The sequence below is a fragment of the Panicum hallii genome, chromosome 2, assembly GCF_002211085.1.
Source record: "Panicum hallii strain FIL2 chromosome 2, PHallii_v3.1, whole genome shotgun sequence".
NCBI lineage: Eukaryota > Viridiplantae > Streptophyta > Magnoliopsida > Poales > Poaceae > Panicum > Panicum hallii.
Window position 1 is genome coordinate 47,640,384 of NC_038043.1, and position 17,593 is coordinate 47,657,976.

A 17,593-nucleotide genomic window follows, 5' to 3' on the forward strand; every position below is an offset into this window, starting at 1 on the left:
TTCGTAGTTTTGCCATATCCAGTTTCACCCTACGAAATCCATCATTTCTCTTTCTTCATAGATAATTACTTTATTATATCATAAGTTTTATGTACATAGCAATTAATAAGAATGTAACCCCTACGAAACCTCCAGGAATGATCTAAGGAAAAAATCAGAAATTATCGTCTGTCATTATTGGCAAGAATATGGGAAAATATGGAAACGGTAGAAAAAAGGCCAGCTAAAGCGATTCTTTTTTGTTTTGACTTCCATATTTTTTCATTTTCATTTTTATTTTCTCGTTTTTGGCTTTGCTCTAGTCTTAACGAGCTGGCATGTTGGCACAACCGAGCCAGATTATTATCCAGCCCTACTACAAACACAAATTGTGATGATCTTATTAGTGTGATGGTAATATATGTAGAATACCTAGGGGTAGTAATGGATCGTAGTCCTAATATTCTTTTCACAATCCAATTTGACGCTTAATATTTTTAGTTCAAAATTATATAAGATTAGAGACTGATCCTTTTAATACCTGACTCTTAGATTATCTAGGCTAAAAATTAAGCCTTTTCCCACCCCTAAGAGTACCCATGCATGAAACCAGACTCGCACGGCGATCACATCAGGTGTCCCCCAGTTCCATTCGGAGTTTCGGACACGTTGGCGTGATTCGACCGTTGAGCTGCACAGCTTGTACCGGATGCCTGAAGTACCAGAGCGAAGATACAGGACGTACGTATGGCATCCGGCCATGTCCTCCAATTTATTTCGGTTGATATACTGTTCGCCGGACATTCTTCTTCTCCTTTCTAGTAGGTGGCAAGTGGATTGTGTAAGTGCTACCGGCCACTACTGCAACATACTCAACGCTGTTCGAGACTACGAGAGCGTCAAAGCCGGTAGATGATTGGACGTGTTGGGTGCATGGAATCGGCATTGCCATAGACGTCTCCGCCTTCTAGATGAAAGCTGATCAGGGATCACCATATAAAACCTCATGATCACCATCTGCCACCTTCAGCCGTGTCGCGGCGGAGAACGTGCGAGGAGCGACGCCGCCATGGATGAGCATCTCTCCCCGTCCTCCTGCTCCAGACCCGCGCCTTTCTCCTTCTCCGAGGCGTCATGCACGATTCTCGAGCTACCGTCCTTCGAAGTTCCGGAGCAGTGGCTGCTGGCAGATGTCGTAGCGGCGGGCGAGAACGAGAACGATGACATTGGTGCCTGCCTGGGGGAGACGCCGGCGGCGGCGGGCGGCGTGCTCTCCCCAGCAGATTCGGAGCTTTCCAATAAGCTGCTGCTCCGAGCCCCTCGGCACCGGCGCCGGCGCCGGCGAAGCGGCGGGGGCGGAAGCCAGGGCCGCGCCCCGGCGCGGGGGCCGCGGCCGCCAGCCACGTGGAGTCCGAGCGGCAGCGCCGCGAGAAGCTGAACTGCCGGTTCTGTGACCTCCGCGCCGCCGTGCCCACCGTGTCGCGCATGGACAAGGCCTCCCTCCTCGCCGACGCGGCGCAGTACATCGCCGAGCTCCACGCCCGCGTGGCGCAGCTCGAGGCCGACGCGAGACACCACGCCGCCGTGGCGAGGTGGGAGCCGGCCAGCGCCGGCGGCGACGCGGCCGCAGCCGTTGGCGGGGAGCTGTACGTGCGGAAGGTGGGGCGGGACGCGGCCGTGGTGCGCGTGACGAGCGGCGCGCGCCACGCGCGGGCGTGGCTGTTGGGAGCGCTCCGGTCGCTGGAGCTGCAGGTGCAGCACGCCTGCGTGAGCCGCGCGCGCGGCGTGCCCACGCAGGACGTGCTCGTGGATGTGCCTGCCGGCGCCACTGCGCTGCAGGACGATGACGACCTACGCGCGGCGCTGCTCTAGAGGCTGCAGGACAGCGGCTAAATTCGTTCAAACTCGTGTGATCTCAAAAAGGACAGCATCCTCTCTTCGTTTGAAGACATGTTGGCACTTATTACTCCCTTTATTTTTATTTATATATCATATTAAATTTTTTAAGTCCAATTTAATCAAATTTATAGAAAAAATAATAACATTTACAATACTAAATTTATTTTATTGAATCCACCATGAAGTATACGTTGATAGTGCATATGTTGGATAGTACAGTTGTTGCTATATTTTTTTATAGATTTGATCAAAATTAGCTAACTTTAACTTAGGATAAATCTAATATAATATGTAAATAAAAATGTAAGGAGTAGATGCTTTGTTATATCAGTTTTGTTGATCCTGTAACACGTGTGTTAGTGTTTTTTCTGGGGCCGTTTCTAGATTTAAAATGTGTCAAATGCGTAAACAAAATTATGCGCCATAGCTTAGAGGGACATCGTCGCATGAGGATAGAAAGGCAATTTCTTATGAGGATAGAAAGGCAATTTCTTTGTCCGTAGGCATTAAACTTTTTTTTAGGTATTGTTAGACTTTTGGCGGCCTACTCGGCCGGCGAGGATGAGAGGCTGAGAGCAAAGGGGCAAGTTGTTCTTGCTAATATGTAATTTCATATTATAGTAGATGTTACGGGTCCAAATGTAATGTGATAAAGCTTTGATTTATAGTTGGTGTCTAAATTTTAGATTGATGTTATAAGTATTAGATGCTTTAAATTTGTCGTTGCCACCATGTACAAGCAGGGGCTGATTCAACCCCTCCCAATGGAGGGGATGACATGGTTTTCAAATAAAACAATTAAGAACCCTGCCTTCGAGTCCCACCATGATGCATTGAAGTTTCATCGAATCTCATGAATGCACATTGCATATTGTTGCACGGTTATCATTTGACCAACAAGATCGCGAAAAGATTTTGTCTTTACATCTGCCCATGAAGCACCAGGAAATCCTCATAAATCATATTCATCTTCCTAAAGAATTTAGTTTACACATTCTAATATTTAAGATCACAGCTTTAAACTATAAAAGGAATCGGTGCTCGTAGTCTAAGAGGGGAAGATGGTGAATTAGGCATGGCTTCCATTAAATTGCACAAAACATAAACTAAAACATGCTACCTATATGTGCAACTAGAGTTCAACTAGTGTGCAATCCACCAAAAAAAAAGTTTTGTAACTTAGAGCCAATCATAGCAAGATATACTCTAAAGAAAGTAAAAGTAAGGTACACAAGTCGCATGTAAGAAATGCGGAAACGTAAAGATGTGGGTTAGAGAAATGCAAAGTCGGCATGTCGGTATTTTCCCGTGGTATCGGTGGGTTTAATTAAAGCAATCCCTAGTCCACGTTGGAGCTCTACCAAAAGTTGCTCCCGGTCTCCGAGTCTCTTCCGATCGAGAGCGGTCTCGCCACTAAAGCTCACCCAAGTAGATGAGAATCTTGCCATAAAGGCAATGTAACAGGGTTAGGTACCATGGATACCTACAAAATAGACCTTTCCGGGTCAGGCCAGTGCCAAGACGGCCGAACCAGAAGCAAATGCCCATAAGTTGAAAAGAACTGGCGACTGGGTTACGCGACATGCGATGACCCGAGAGCTGGACCTAAGGGCCCATGAGACACGTGGCAGCCTCCCCTCCCACCCGCAAGGGGCCGGGAGGGCTCGGGAAGCTGGCGCTCTCCTAATAGCCATGTCCTATGCCCAGACCCACAGGTGGCACGGCTAGGATGGGCCGATGGAGAGCATTAAATGCATCAACCTGATGTGATGCGCATGCACGCTCACGCGCCCCGTCTGACAAGCAAGATAGGGGCGCCGCTCAAGGACCGAAGGTTCGACACGCACGCCCCTGGTTAGTCGGGCCATCATGATGCCGAGGATCGATGCCCACACCATCTCCCCCGCCCTGTGAAGGGTGATGGGACAGGCCATAATGCATCGCCCTCCGCCATCAGGCCTATGGCAGGGGAGGCCCGCCGGGCTAACGGGCCCGCCGCGCACTACCAAGATTTGGGGGAAGGCAATCCGACCCCGACCCCCTCGAGGGTCGTTGACCTGGCAAACGGAACGAAGAAGCCAACCGGGGCGGCCGTACTGCAACCACGCCCACGCCATATCCTACCAAGGAGATGGCGGACACGACCGATGCCACGCCAAGGGCGCCGTTGGCAAGGCGGACGAGACTTGGCATCATGATAAGATGGAACACAACCAACTGAAGACTCTATCTAGGACACGTGTAGAGCTCCCAACACCTCGCAGGGATGTCAACCCCAGGGGTGAGGCAGCCCTTCCTCTCAATTGTAACCCAGCCCACCAGACTATATAAGGTGGAGTTAGGCCTTCTTTCGCTCTATCTGAACTCTCACAACTTGCACACACCCACACGTTGCAAGCACCCTGTTGTAAACAACCAACGCAACGCTCGATCACAAGGAACACGAACAAGCCACCCATACTGGACGTAGGGCGGTTGCCCGAACCAGTCTAATCCCTTGTCTTTGAGCGTTAGCCATGGAGCTACGGAGAAGCGCGACGCAATTTATTAACCGGTGTACGAAACACTGACACAATGCTTACCACCCCTAACACCGGTCACTTTAATGCCGTCTTCACTACAGAGCTTCCCACGAAGGAGGGATCTCCTTATCCCCCAAACATGATCGTCAACGCCGCTTGACACCAACCCGGAGGGTCGAATAGTTGCCAGCGAGTCAACAAAACTCCGAGAGATTGTCACACCAAGACTACAGTGGTGGTTCACTTTAGAACCAAACACAAGGCAGCAATACCTTACCCTCTCACTCTCTCTAGGTCTAATATAGCACTAACACTCTCTAAGCATGTGCTAAAGTCTTTGGATGTGATCAATTATATTAGTACTAATGTGGCTTGGATATCTTCTTCAATGTGTATACGCTTCCTCTGGACTCCAGTAATCTTAAATGGGCGAGTAAAGGGAGTATAAATAGCACAACAACTCCAAAGAGCCGTTGCTCCGACGGTCGGAAAAAGCACAGTAGTACCGGATGAATCGACACTCTGTTTTAGTGGGTATCGGATCATCCGGTACCATCCTTTTTGCCACATAGCCATTGGTCCCTTTCTGCCACGCCACCTTTTAGTTGAATAATTGCACCGACGCCTCCATCTGACGCTTCATCTGACATCCATCGGATCAGTTGTTGCTGAATAGATTTCTTCCAAAACTTCTGGACACAAACATGCTCTGTGAGTAATTAAAGCACGATTGCACGAATGCCTCTTGGCAACTATACTAGATCATCCGGTACAACGTCGGTTTATCCGACGCTGAAGACTTTTTTACACATGATTATTGTGATAATTCTGCATTGCATCGATCCATTTGTTTCTCAAAATATTTCCCCTAGAAAAAAATGATGATTCTCACCTATCATAATCTGAACTACGAGTAGTCGACTTCAGATGCTGACCGGCTGGCCAAGAGGGCTAAACAATGTTCCTGACGCGGATAAGGGCACGGTACGTCAGTCCAAAGCTTAGCACGCAAGCCCTGGAGACTTCCGAATTCCGACGCTTTGCACTTTGCAGCCATCCACCTGCAGGTTACTGGATCACTGCACAATTCCCATTCACCGGCAGCTCTGGGTTGACTCGCCACTTTCTGATCATCTGGCAATAATTTTTTTTATTTGCGGAAACAATTCTTGTGGTTTCGGATCTCTTCAGATACAAGCTGGGCTGCTAGTTTCAGATGTGTTTACTTGCTTTCTTTTGACTTCGCAGGGCTGTGAGATGAGATCTGCTAGTTTTGGATCACATCATCTGAAACGAAGAATCTAGGCATCGGTATTTTGAACATCCAATGGGCTGATTTGCTTTCTTCGTCTTCGTCTTCGTTCACGCTCACGATGTGGTACGGTTCAGCTGTTGCTATCAAGTGCTGCCTGCGGCTGCGGGTGTGATCACAGCCGCTACCGATTAGTTCTGTTACGTCAAAAACCCTAGTGTTCATGGCTGTCTGGCCGTCCAACAATCGCAGTAACTTAATCCATACGCCATCAGTGGCCCGAGATCGCCTTGTAAATTACTCTATAATACACTTTCGCATCCATGAAAGATGTATACATCCGCTTCTCTCCGATTGAAAATAAAACAAGCAAGAAAGAAACAGACCATCAACAGCAACATTCCATATACTATCTAGCTTAATTTACTCCATAATACATCGTCCAATGCTACTCCAATATAGTATCTCAGAGGAACAATGCACTCTTAGTTTTGTTACCAATCTTCGTCTAATTAGAGAAGAATAAGGCGGGGAAAAAGATGGGCTTTTCTAATCGGCGCGCGTGCGCCAGGAAGGCCGCTAGCACGTGATCTCCGACAGCAGGCGAGTTTCCTTTTTAGGAAACTTTTTTCATCCGCAACTTTTTAGTTTTGGAAACGCACATAAATTTTACATATATTTTTTTTTCCAAACAGCTTCTCAAGGAATATTTTTTTAGCACAACTTTCATGATACATGAAATTTTTACGCATAACTTCTTTCAATCAAATTCTCAGAAGATATTTTTTAGCATAACTTTTCACGACATAGAACTTACATGCATAACATTTTTTTTCAGAAAATTTATCCGAAGATTTTTTTAGTATAACTCCCAAGATAAGTTCTCGCGCAACTTTTACGCATAAGTTCACCATCCAACTTCCCGAGAAATGTATTTTAGCATAATTTCAATGAAATATTTATCAAACAAAATCTTCTCAGGTGACAACATAATAGAAGGCACAAATATTGAAAAGGGAAAAAAGATAACACTTGGTTTAACAGAACTAAACGGTATAATTAATACATTTCCCATCATCGCATCATGTGCGTCTGCGCTAATAAAATATTAGCTGATAACAGACTTCAATACGTATATGTATGTCTGAGACTCTCGAGACCCTCACGTATAGACACAAGCTAGTCTGTCTCAGCGTCTCGTCGCGCGCCAGGAAGCGTGCTAGCGCGCGCTGGCGGAATTGGATTTCCGGAAAAAGATTGATGGTGGTTGGAAGGAACACTTCGGAGAATAGTAGCAACGCCGCAACCTTTTTCGTCGGCTTTTGATCAAGGTGGGTGCTGAACCTGCAAGTACGTACACGGGCAAGCAGGGCGCTGGTGCAACGGGACACGTCAGGTTCCGCACCGGCCGGAGGATGATGGCCAGTGCGTTGCCCGGGTCGCGATCGATGGCGACAGCGACGAGCACGTACTCACCGCTCACCGGGCGTTGCCGTGGCCCGTTGCCGCGCGGCTTCGGGGAGAGCACCCAGTGCTGGCCGTGGGGGTGGATGGTGAGCCCCTTGACCTTGGCGAAGAGCGTCACCGCGCGGCGCCCGCCCGCGAAGGTGAAGTAGTCGTGGCCGAACATGACGCCGCCGGGTCGGAGCACGGCCCAGGCCAGGTTGATGTCCGCCCACGCCGAGTGGAAGTCGTGCCCGGCGTCCACCTCGATGAGGTCCGCGTACACGCCCCACCCGCACAGCGCGGCCAGCGCGGACGCCGTGGAGAAGGGCAGCGGCAGCACGCGCGTCCCCGTGCCGCGGCGGCGGGACGTCGCGCCGGAACCGCTCGCGGAACGCCGGCCACCCGCGGAAGTCGTCGATGCAGAGGATGGCCGGGGACAGCGAGAGGTTCCGGGACACGGCCGCCATGTGCAGCGCCGACGCGCCCAGGAAGGCGCCCAGCTCCACGATCACCTCCGGGCGCACCGCCTCGATGAGCTCCGCGCACACGGCCCCCGTCGAGCCCCACCCGCGCGGGCGCACCTTCGCCGGGTGCAGCACTGCAGCAGCGTCGCGGTCCGCGGAGCGGGGAAGCCCGCGTAGGGGCTCTCGCCGTCGAACAGCTTCTCGAGGAGCGTCGGCACGACGGCGTCGCTCGGCACAGGCTCCCCGCACTCATCCCTGAACCGGAACAGATCGTGCGGCGGCGACTGCGGGTAGCTCGCCACCGTCGTTGTCGCCACGGCCGCGGCCGTGGCGTTCGGCGCCGGGACGGTGGTGGAGGCGTCGTTGAGGTGCGCGGCGTGCGGCCGCACGATCGTCGTCTGGGACGGCCGGGTGTACGAGGACAGGAGGCCGACAGAGTAGCCGACGGCGAAGACGATCAGGACGGAGGTGATCCGCGCGAGGTGCGGCCGGAGCCTGGCCGGCACGTCGGAAGCGGACGACGCCCCCGCCGACGGGCGTGGCATCATGGTCACGCCACAAGGGAGCCTCTTTATCTACGTTTGTGGCTCTTCTGGACTCTGGAGCCTTGACAGACAACTTATCTCTCCTTTATTCGTCGGTTTAGATTTTTTTCCCCCAGAGGATTAGGTTTGGGATTCTGTATGCGAGCGATTTCCGAAGACACCGAGCTTTCCGCTTTTGAAAATTTTTTATTCCCGTAACTTTCTACTTTTAGAATATGATAATTTATGTATATAATTTTGACATATAACTCGTTACTGATATTTTATTACAGTTAACTTTCAAGATATATACAATTTATACGCGATTTATACTTGTAACTTTTTCCTCCTAACTTGTTACATAATAATTTTGTAGCATAATTTTTATGGCGGATATAAATTATACATATAACTAATTAGGCTTAATAAATTCATCTTACGAATTAGTCTCCATTTATACATTGATTTTATAATTAATATATATTTAATATTTATAATTAGTGTCTAAATATCTAATGTGATAGGGATTAAAGTTTAATCGGGATACTGAATACTGGGCGGAACGATGGAACTGAACGTCTCATGGGGGAGTACGCAGACTTCGCTGGTGAAATTGGGCAGCTCACCCGCAGCACGTTTTCGACAGGTCAGTCCCGCTGAACACTGTTGCCGCAGGCCGCTCTACACAAGCCCCAACTGCTTCTAGAGCTCTAGTGCTCAATCTTTCTTAGAGCCTGTTTAATTAAATCTAGGTGGCTAATTTTTATTCCTATCACATCACATATTTGATACCAATTAGAAAAATTAAATATAGACTAATTATAAAATTAATTATATAAATAGAGTAATTCAGAAGACAAATCTATTAAGAGCCCTTTGGCACAGCTTGTTGAAGAGCTTAAAAAAGAACCTCATATGAAGCTATGCCAAAAGGATATTTTTCTAACAGTTTCATCCATGAAGCACCTGATGAAGCTATTTTTATCTTACACTAGGAAGGAGAAATTGGAAATCATAACTTCGCCCAGCTTCTTCCGCAGACCCACGTTTCGCCAAATAATTTTGAAAACAGTTTCAGCTTCAACAGAGAAGCTGCCTCACCAGAGAAGCTGAAGTTATGCCAAACGGGTCTAAGCCTATTAATCCATCGTTAACATATATTTACTGTAGCATAATATTACCAAATTATTAGACTAATTAGGTTTAATGGATTATCTCACAAACTAATCTTTATTTATGCAATTGGTTTAATAATTAGTCCGTATTTAATATTTTTAATTAGTATTAATTCGGATATCCTGACACCTCCTTAAATTCTCAACAACCATGACGCCACAAGCCCACAACCTTTTGTACGGCTGGCCCGTGCGCGGTCAAACCTCTCGGTTCCTTTTGACTTCTTCACGAGAGGTCCTAAGAAGGTCAATTTTTTTAGTGTAAATGTAGTTTATGCATTTTGCATTTCAATATATTTTGTTCCACGTGACATCTATATTTGTTCCACTAGTTAAAAATATTTGTTCCATATAATCAGATCATTTGTTCCACACAGCACGAGTTTGTGTTCTATGCATATCTATATTTGTTCCATCAGATCAAAATATTTGTTCCATATCATCGTATTTTTTGTTCCACAAGATATGAGTTCTTGTTTCACATGATATCTATAAGCGTATGTTCCAATGGAACAAGTGTTTTTTTATTTAGCATGATTTTTCAATTTATGTTAACTAAAAACAAAGTTCATGTGTTTATAATTATTTTTATCTATTCTATTGCAACAAGTTTTAAAACTTTATATATTATATTTTGTACAATTATTTGCACTTTTTTCACATATAATCAATTTGTTCTGGTACAATTACTTTAAAATAAAATAATTATTTTTTTATTTTAACAGAAACTCTTGAGTACGAGGAATAAATGATACGCTGTAAAGATTTGCACCGCAGAAACATACTCGAGCGTCTAATTCGTTTCACGCTCTCATCAAGGAATCAACTTGGATCTCTAAATTCTCAGACCAAACCAGCTGCTCCGTGAGATCCCTTTTGCGACGAATCCAAATTATCCAATGCTAATCACGCAGGTTACCCTAACAGCCCCCGTTGGGGGTCATGCTGTCATGGGTGCGTGGTGGCTGGCGGAAGAATCGGGGAGAGGGGGCCGGGGAGTTATATTCCCCGCATATGCGAGTGAGGAGCGACGTGTTGCAGAAGGCGCTCGCTCCGCCGCCGGTTGTCTTCCTGATCTTCGATGGCTTTCGCCACCGGATTCTACCGCTCGGCACTTGCTCCGTCTCCATCCATCGTTTAGCTCTCGCGCCCCTGCTCTGGTTTCTGACCCACTGGCTGTCAAGCCGTCACCTCCGGCATCCGGCGTCCCCGCCGCCATCCCGCAATCTGCCACCGCAGTCGGTCTTTCCTTCCTCCCCCTCTTCTAAGATCTCTTCTAAGACCGCCGGTGACCACTGGTTCCATGGCAATCTGTCAACACTAATCTCCGCCGCTTCGATCACCATTCCGGTGGTGCCGCCAGCAGCGGCCGGCACTCCCTTCTACGGTTGAATCGCGCGGAGTAGCATAGTATTCCACGAGGGAGCCACGGACGGGAGAATTCCCAGCTCTTCCGCAGATCCCACCACCGGGGGGACATGCAAGACCTTTGTCTGCACACTCCAAGTCTACTCTCTCTCTCTTTTTTAGTGCCTGCGCAAAATTTGCTGATTACTGCAATAAATAATGCAATCACGACATTGAGAAACAGAATGGTGCAGCTATTGGGCCTTGCTTCATGTGTTCCCATACTGGCCTTGGTGCTGGGTACTGGGCCTCTGAACCCACTTTCCTGTCTTACGAGCAGGCCATGGCGCAGGGCTCAATGGAGGGTTTAATAGAAAAACAGTCTTTAAATCTAGCAACGGGGCGGGCCGGATTTGTTCAGGTCAAGTCCTTGCTAACTTTTGCTACGCTCATGAATGCCCTGCTCCGCGAGCTACATCATATACCCCTCCGGGCAATGCAACTCTCGCTTTCTAGCTGGTCAAATAATTTTAAATTTAACTAAATTTATATAAAATTACTAATATTAATATCTACAAATATATTTAGTATGAAGATATATTACATGATTAATCTAAAGATATATTTTTATAACATAAATGCTAATACTATTTTGTATAAATTTGATCAAATTTAAAATTATTTAACTCCTCAAGGAGCAATGGTTGCATTATCTTGGAGGCAGAGGGAGTACTCCCTCTGTCTCTAAAAGAATAAGAATGCAACTCTCCCTTCTCATGGACTCAAATAATTTTAAATTTAACTAAATATATACAAAATAGTATTAAAATTTATGTAACAAAATAAGTATCTTTAGATTAATCATGTAATATATTTTTATACTAAATATATTTGGAGACATAAATATTAGTATTTATTTATATAAATTTGATCAAACTTAAAATTATTTGACTCCTCAGAAGATAAGAGTTGCATTCTTTAAAAATGGACGGAGTACGTCGGAGCCGTAGCTAGTTGCGTGGCCTTCACGAGCTCCGCTATTATGCAGACGCAGAGAAAATAGATGCCTCCAAGGAATTAGCATCCCACCCTATCCGAATAGGTAATATCCTCTTCGGATCCGGTAGTTTAAATTTTAGCTCTGTTAAATTGAATGTTTAGTTCTCTTTGGATCCAGCAGGGTTAAACTTTAACCCTATTTTAATTGTTAGTTAGAAGTATTAAATATAGATTAATAATAAAATTAATTGCATAATCTCTAAGCTAATTCGTGAGATGAATCTATTAAACCTAATTAATTCATGATCATATGATATGCTATGATAAACATATGCTAATTATAAATTAATCTGATTTAATAGATTCGTCTCGTAAATTAGTCATAGACTTTTGCAATTAGTTTTATAATTAATTCATATTTAGTCCTCTAATTAGCGTAGGTAACATCCCGTAAGTTTGCTGCATTTAATGTGCCTTTCTCAAAATTCGTGTCTGTACCACATTTCCAATTTTTTATTCGTCTCGCCACCCTTCTGCCCCGCGTTTTTACCTCACCAGCTGCCTCCAAGCAGATTCTTCTTCCCGTCGCCCTCTCATCCCTTCATCTTCTTCCTGTCGCTCTCTCTCCCTCCGCTCCTGCCGGCGATGTCCACTGCGCTGGATCTCATCGTGGTAAAGAACTGGTAGATCCGGCGATGTCCACTTGCTGTTGGTGGGAATGGTGATGGCTCAGCAACAAGCGAAGGTTCGAGTTAAAGTGCCCGAGGTACACTGCTAGCTCCCCCTGGAATGTGCATCGCGTGTTTTTAGTGCTTTCGGCTGGGAGAAGTTAAGGCTTGTCAAGCCTACAGGCTGTGGAGGGCTGCTTAAAACACCAGATATTCGTGAGCTTGACCATGGTTTGATATTCTCGCTGCTAAAACATCTTGATAGTGGCAGCTCTGCGCTAAGAATTGGGAATGGTTTTGACCTTCCAATCTCTGATTTGGATGTGCATCTTGTTCTTGGTATACCCTACAGAGTCTGTGTTGGATGTGCATCTTGTTCTTGGTATCCTGTACAGAGGGCCAGATGTAGTTCATGATGAATTAGGTGCTCCTGTTCCCTACATTGACATGATTAAGTCGCTGGTTCTCCTTAGCAGCCCCTATGACACCTTGACCATGGAATACATAGAGCACCTTTTGACAAAGGAGTACATTGGCGGCAGGAGCATTATTGTGGAGGAGAACGCATTCAGGATAGCTATTGTTTTGTTCTCCATTGGTTATTACTTTGGCTCACTGTGTTCAGAACCCAAGATACCTGGCCATTTCCAATTATTAGAAATCTGCACAACAATTTTGTCTTTACAACAATAATGTGGTCTGTACAGCAAAAAATTGTTTATACGTTATTTATATATAACTCATCAAAAGTTTGGGGCAAAGTCCTGAGATGAAATTTGGCTGAATTAGTCCTGCAGCAGCTCATGGCGGTGCCCCGTTGCTCCCTGGCCGGCCACCCCTTCTCCTGCAGCTAGCTCCTCCTTTTCCATTACCACGGGTAGCACTAAGACTGTCTCCAGCAGCGTTCTGTAAAACGTTCTGTACTCTGTATATAGAGAAAGATTCCGTTCTCTATTGCTCCAGCAGCGTTCTTTAAATGGTCCTCTAAAATAGAGAACGCTACAGGTTTCCTCTATATATAGAGATTCTCTCTCCTCTTCTCTATTTTTTCTTTACGTTTTAAACACTGAATTAAATAAAAATAAAATATGTCCATAGCGTTTGAGGTATGATAAATACGTATGTACAAAAATTTGGAACAAAATACGTTTCTAATATAGGGTTTAATGTATAGAGAACGAGATTTAGAGAACGTTGTTGGAGAGAAATAAGATATAGAGGAGAGAATTTTGTAGAGAATTCTGTAAATGAAGGATGTAGAGGATGGAATTTGGAGGATATCGCTGGAGACAGCCTAACATCACATGCATGAACCCGTGCGACCGTACGAGATCGTGCGTGCTAATAACATGCATCGATCGATACACGGTGTCCTTGCCGAGATACATCATACATCATGTACCATTACACAAGCAATGTACGTGTTGTTAAGGTGACGACGCCGTTCACCGGCCGGCCGGCTACTCTGCTGGTAGCCTGCTGGTAGGAGTAGGAGATGGTCGATGCGAATCGCATCTAGCTACCTCTCCCGGCAAAGAATACACACACACACAAAAAAGTACCCTACGTACGTAACAACGACGACCGGCAACATCGTCGAAGAGACGTAGCGGCGCCCCCAGCAGCGGTCAGGCGCTGCTGCCCTGCCGCAGCTCCCACCGCAAGTAGTACACACGTACGAGAAGAGCTACTCCAGCGCATGGAGATCGAGTTTGCCTTCCCTTCCATTTGGGTTGAGCTAGTGGCGATCCAGTCACCCTCTGCATCGATCCGTCGCCGCCGATGGGATGCCGGCGAAGCCACCCCGGCCCTCTCCTTCCATCCAGACGCTTGGTCAATGCAAGCAGGGGCACAGTGACTCGAACAACATGAACGTTACACAAATAACACCCCCATGTGCCGTCCAGTGGTTAAATTCATTCACCCGTTCACATTTCGCGCAACCATCTGCAAAAGAGGCTGATTTGGGTACCAGATCCTCATCGAAACGCCAAATCACACGGAACAGAAAACACGATCCCGAAGCAACCAGATCTCGCGCAGATCGAGGGACGACAGAGAGGAAGGGGTCGAGAGGTTCGGCGAGCTCACCGCTGTCTCCGATGGGAAGCAGCCTGATGAGGTAGTCGTAGTCGTAGTAGGCTTGAGCCCTCGCCGGCGGCGCTGCCATTATGCTCTACCTCCCAGCACCTAGCATCACGCAACAAGATTAGAGCGGAAACGCAGCACCGAGGGTCGGCCGCAGCGGCAGCGCGGCGGCGGCGGAGTGGGACGGCATGGAGGATTGGGTCGCGAGGGATAGGGTGGTGCAAGTGGGAGGCCGGCGCGAGGGGAGGTGCGGAGTGTGGAGCGTGGGGAATGGGCGGCGGGGTTAGGAGGCAAGAACCGTCGGTAGACGCGGGGGTGGGAGGCGGATCGGGGAGGAGGGGGCGGGCAGGGCTAGACGACGAGTCAGCTCGGCTTGGCTCGGCTTAGCTTGGTCTGGCTCGTTAGCCTAACGAACCAGCTTGGCTCGCCTCGTTAACCAAACGAGCAGAAATAGTAGCTCGTTAGGCTACAGATGTAAATTTAGAATTACCACCTCGGCAAAGGTGAAATATAAAAGATATACAATTATAAAGTTCCAAACTTCCTAAATCCACTATGTATCGAGCATGAAAAAACCACAACCTATCAATAGTTTTCTAATTATATTGGTTCTAATTATCAGATTTCAATGATATAATGAAAAAAATCGTAGAACAGGAACCAACAATAAAGATATGAGTTTTAGTTTAGAATTTAGACGGACAGTATTTTGGAAGCAGGACAGATTGGGCCATTTCAGCTTGGCTCCCTTAGCCCCTCTTAACTCGATTAGCTCGTGAGCAGCTCGCAAGCTGCCTCGAGTTGTTAATGAAACGAGCAAAAACCGTTGCTTGGCTCGTTAAAAGATCCATCAAGCCGAGTGAGTCAAGCTGAGCAGTAACCAAGTCGAGCTAGCTCGTAAGTTTTGAGCTCGGCGTCTAGCCCTAGGGGTGGGTGGCTCAGATGTACGGGGATATTGATCGGACGACTGAGATGTAGAGTTAGCGGACCCACGCGGATGAGATCAAAGGTCGCATTTTGTCCAACTTCGTTCTTTTATTATAGTAGAGAAAAAAGAAATACGAGATCTCATTTGTTGCATTTGTTCTATTGTGCAACATTCCATATGGCAACGACTATGACCATGCAAATACGTGGTTTTAGATCCGATGCCACGGTTCCCAGAGCAAAAGGGGCTTCGCCGTGGCTTGTCTCTGCTTTCATGGGGCAGAATCCCATCCAATGCTCGTTTTCTAACTGTGATCGACGGTGGTCCCAACTCACATGTTTTATTCGCTTGTGCACAAACACCATCAGATTGTCTTTCCTCTGTGATGTCCCTCTACGCTATGGAACATTGATGTGTTTACGCATTTGACACACTAAAATAAAAAGGCTAACACACGTCTTAGAACGAAGAGATCGAACATGCTGCCCTTTTTGAGATCACACGAGAGTTTGAAGACGATTTTAGCCGCTGTCCTCCAGCCTCTGGAGCAGCGCCCCGCGCAGGCCATCATGGTCCTGCAGCGCGGTGGCGCCGGCGGGCAGATTCACGAGCACGTCCTGCGTGGTCACGCCGTGCACGCGGCTCACGCAGGCGTGCTGCACCTGCAGCTCCAGCGACCGGAGCGCGCCCATCAGCCACGCCGGCGCGTGGCGCGCGCCGCTCGTCACGCGCACCACGGCCGCGTCACGCCCCACCTTCCGCACGTACAGCTCCCCGCCGACGGCCGCGGCCGCGTCTCCGCCGGCGCTGTCCGGCTCCCACCTCGCCACGGGCGCGTGGTGCCTCGCGTCGGCCTCGAGCTGCGCCACGCGGGCGCGGAGCTCGGCGATGTACCGCGCCGCGTCGGCGAGCAGGGAGGCCTTGTCCATGCGCGACACGGTGGGCACGGCGGCGCGGAGGTCGCAGAACCGGCGGTTCAGCTTCTCGCGGCGCTGCCGCTCGGACTCCACGTGGCTGGCGGCCGCGGCCCCCGCGGCGGCGCGCGGCCCTGGCTTCCGGCCCCGCCGCTTCGCCGGCGCCGGTGCTGAGGGGCTCGGGAGGGGCAGCTTGGAGAGCTCCGAGTCTGCTGGGGAGAGCACGTGCACGCCGCCCGCCGGCCGCGGCGTCCCCCCCACGTCATCGTTCTCGTTCTCGCCCGCCGCCATGACATCGGCCAGCAGCCACTGCTCCGGGACTTCGAAGGACGGTAGCTCGAGAATCGTGCATGACGCCGCCTCGGAGAAGGAGAGAAGCGCCGGTCTGGAGGAGGAGGATGGGGAGAGATGCTCATCCATGGCGGCGTCGCTCCTCGCACGTTCCGCCGCAACACTACTGCTGATGAAGGTGGCAGATGGCAAATGGTGATCATGAGGTTTTATATCGTGATCGCTGATCAGCTTTCATCTAGAAGGCGGAGACGCCTATGCCAATGCCGACTCAGCTCCATGCACCAACGCGTCCAATCATCTACCGGCTTTGACGCTCGATCTCGTAGTTCCGAACGGGTAGCGTTGATGCTGTTCGAGTTGCAGTGGCCGCCGGAGGGAAGGAAAACGTAGCGCGTACACAATCCACGTACTACTACTTGCCACCTACTAGAAACGAGATGACGAATGTCCTGTCGGCGAATGGATACATACAGTATATCAACCCAAATAAATTGCAGGACATGGCCGGATACCATACGTGCGTCCTGTACCTTCGCTCTGGTACTTCAGGCATCCGGTACAAGCTGTGCAGCTCAACGGTCGAATCACGCCAACGTGCCCGAATGAAACTGTTGGGGACACCTGACGTGGGGCAGCCGTGCGCCCGTGCGAGTCGGGTTTCATGTACCCTACACACAGATTACCGTCACACTAGGGTCAGTACAATGCGTGTTTGTAGGGGGGGGGGGGGGGGGGAGTGAAAATTAGAGCAAAACCAAGAACGCGAAAATGAAATAAAAATGACAAGAAAAATACGGAAGTCAAAAACGAAAATTCACTTCTCCATGTTTTCCCATATTCTTACCAATAATTACCGGCGGTAAATTTCTGATTTTTCCTCATAAGTCATTCCCAACGAAGGTTTTATACAAGTTTCATTCTCACTAATAAATAAGTTGCTACATAGGTAACGGTGATGACATACATAGCAAAGTAATCTATAGAGAAAGAGAAATGGTGGATTTCATCAAGATGAAACTAGGTATACACTGGGCAAGACTACGAAACCTACAAACTGGATTAATTTCATCATAATAAGGATATTACTAGATGTG

General features: G+C 48.2%; 1 protein-coding gene and 2 pseudogenes across 1 annotated transcript; 1 reads left to right on the forward strand and 2 right to left on the reverse strand.

Moving 5' to 3' along the window:
• The first annotated feature begins 1,048 nt into the window (after positions 1–1,048).
• LOC112881169 lies at positions 1,049–1,872 on the forward strand (annotated as a pseudogene).
• A 4,770-nt stretch (positions 1,873–6,642) lies between these two features.
• Positions 6,643–8,145, reverse strand: LOC112882445 (annotated as a pseudogene).
• A 7,667-nt stretch (positions 8,146–15,812) lies between these two features.
• LOC112881170 (transcription factor MYC2-like) lies at positions 15,813–16,625 on the reverse strand. The gene has a single exon (XM_025945862.1). It carries the CDS (start codon positions 16,623–16,625, stop codon positions 15,813–15,815), a length of 813 nt encoding a protein of 270 aa, XP_025801647.1.
• Between the last annotated feature and the right edge of the window lie 968 nt (positions 16,626–17,593).

Excerpts from the sequence above, each read along its gene's own strand:
- LOC112881170 (XM_025945862.1), bottom strand. The coding sequence starts at position 16,625 with ATGGATGAGCATCTCTCCCCATCCTCCTCCTCCAGACCGGCGCTTCTC.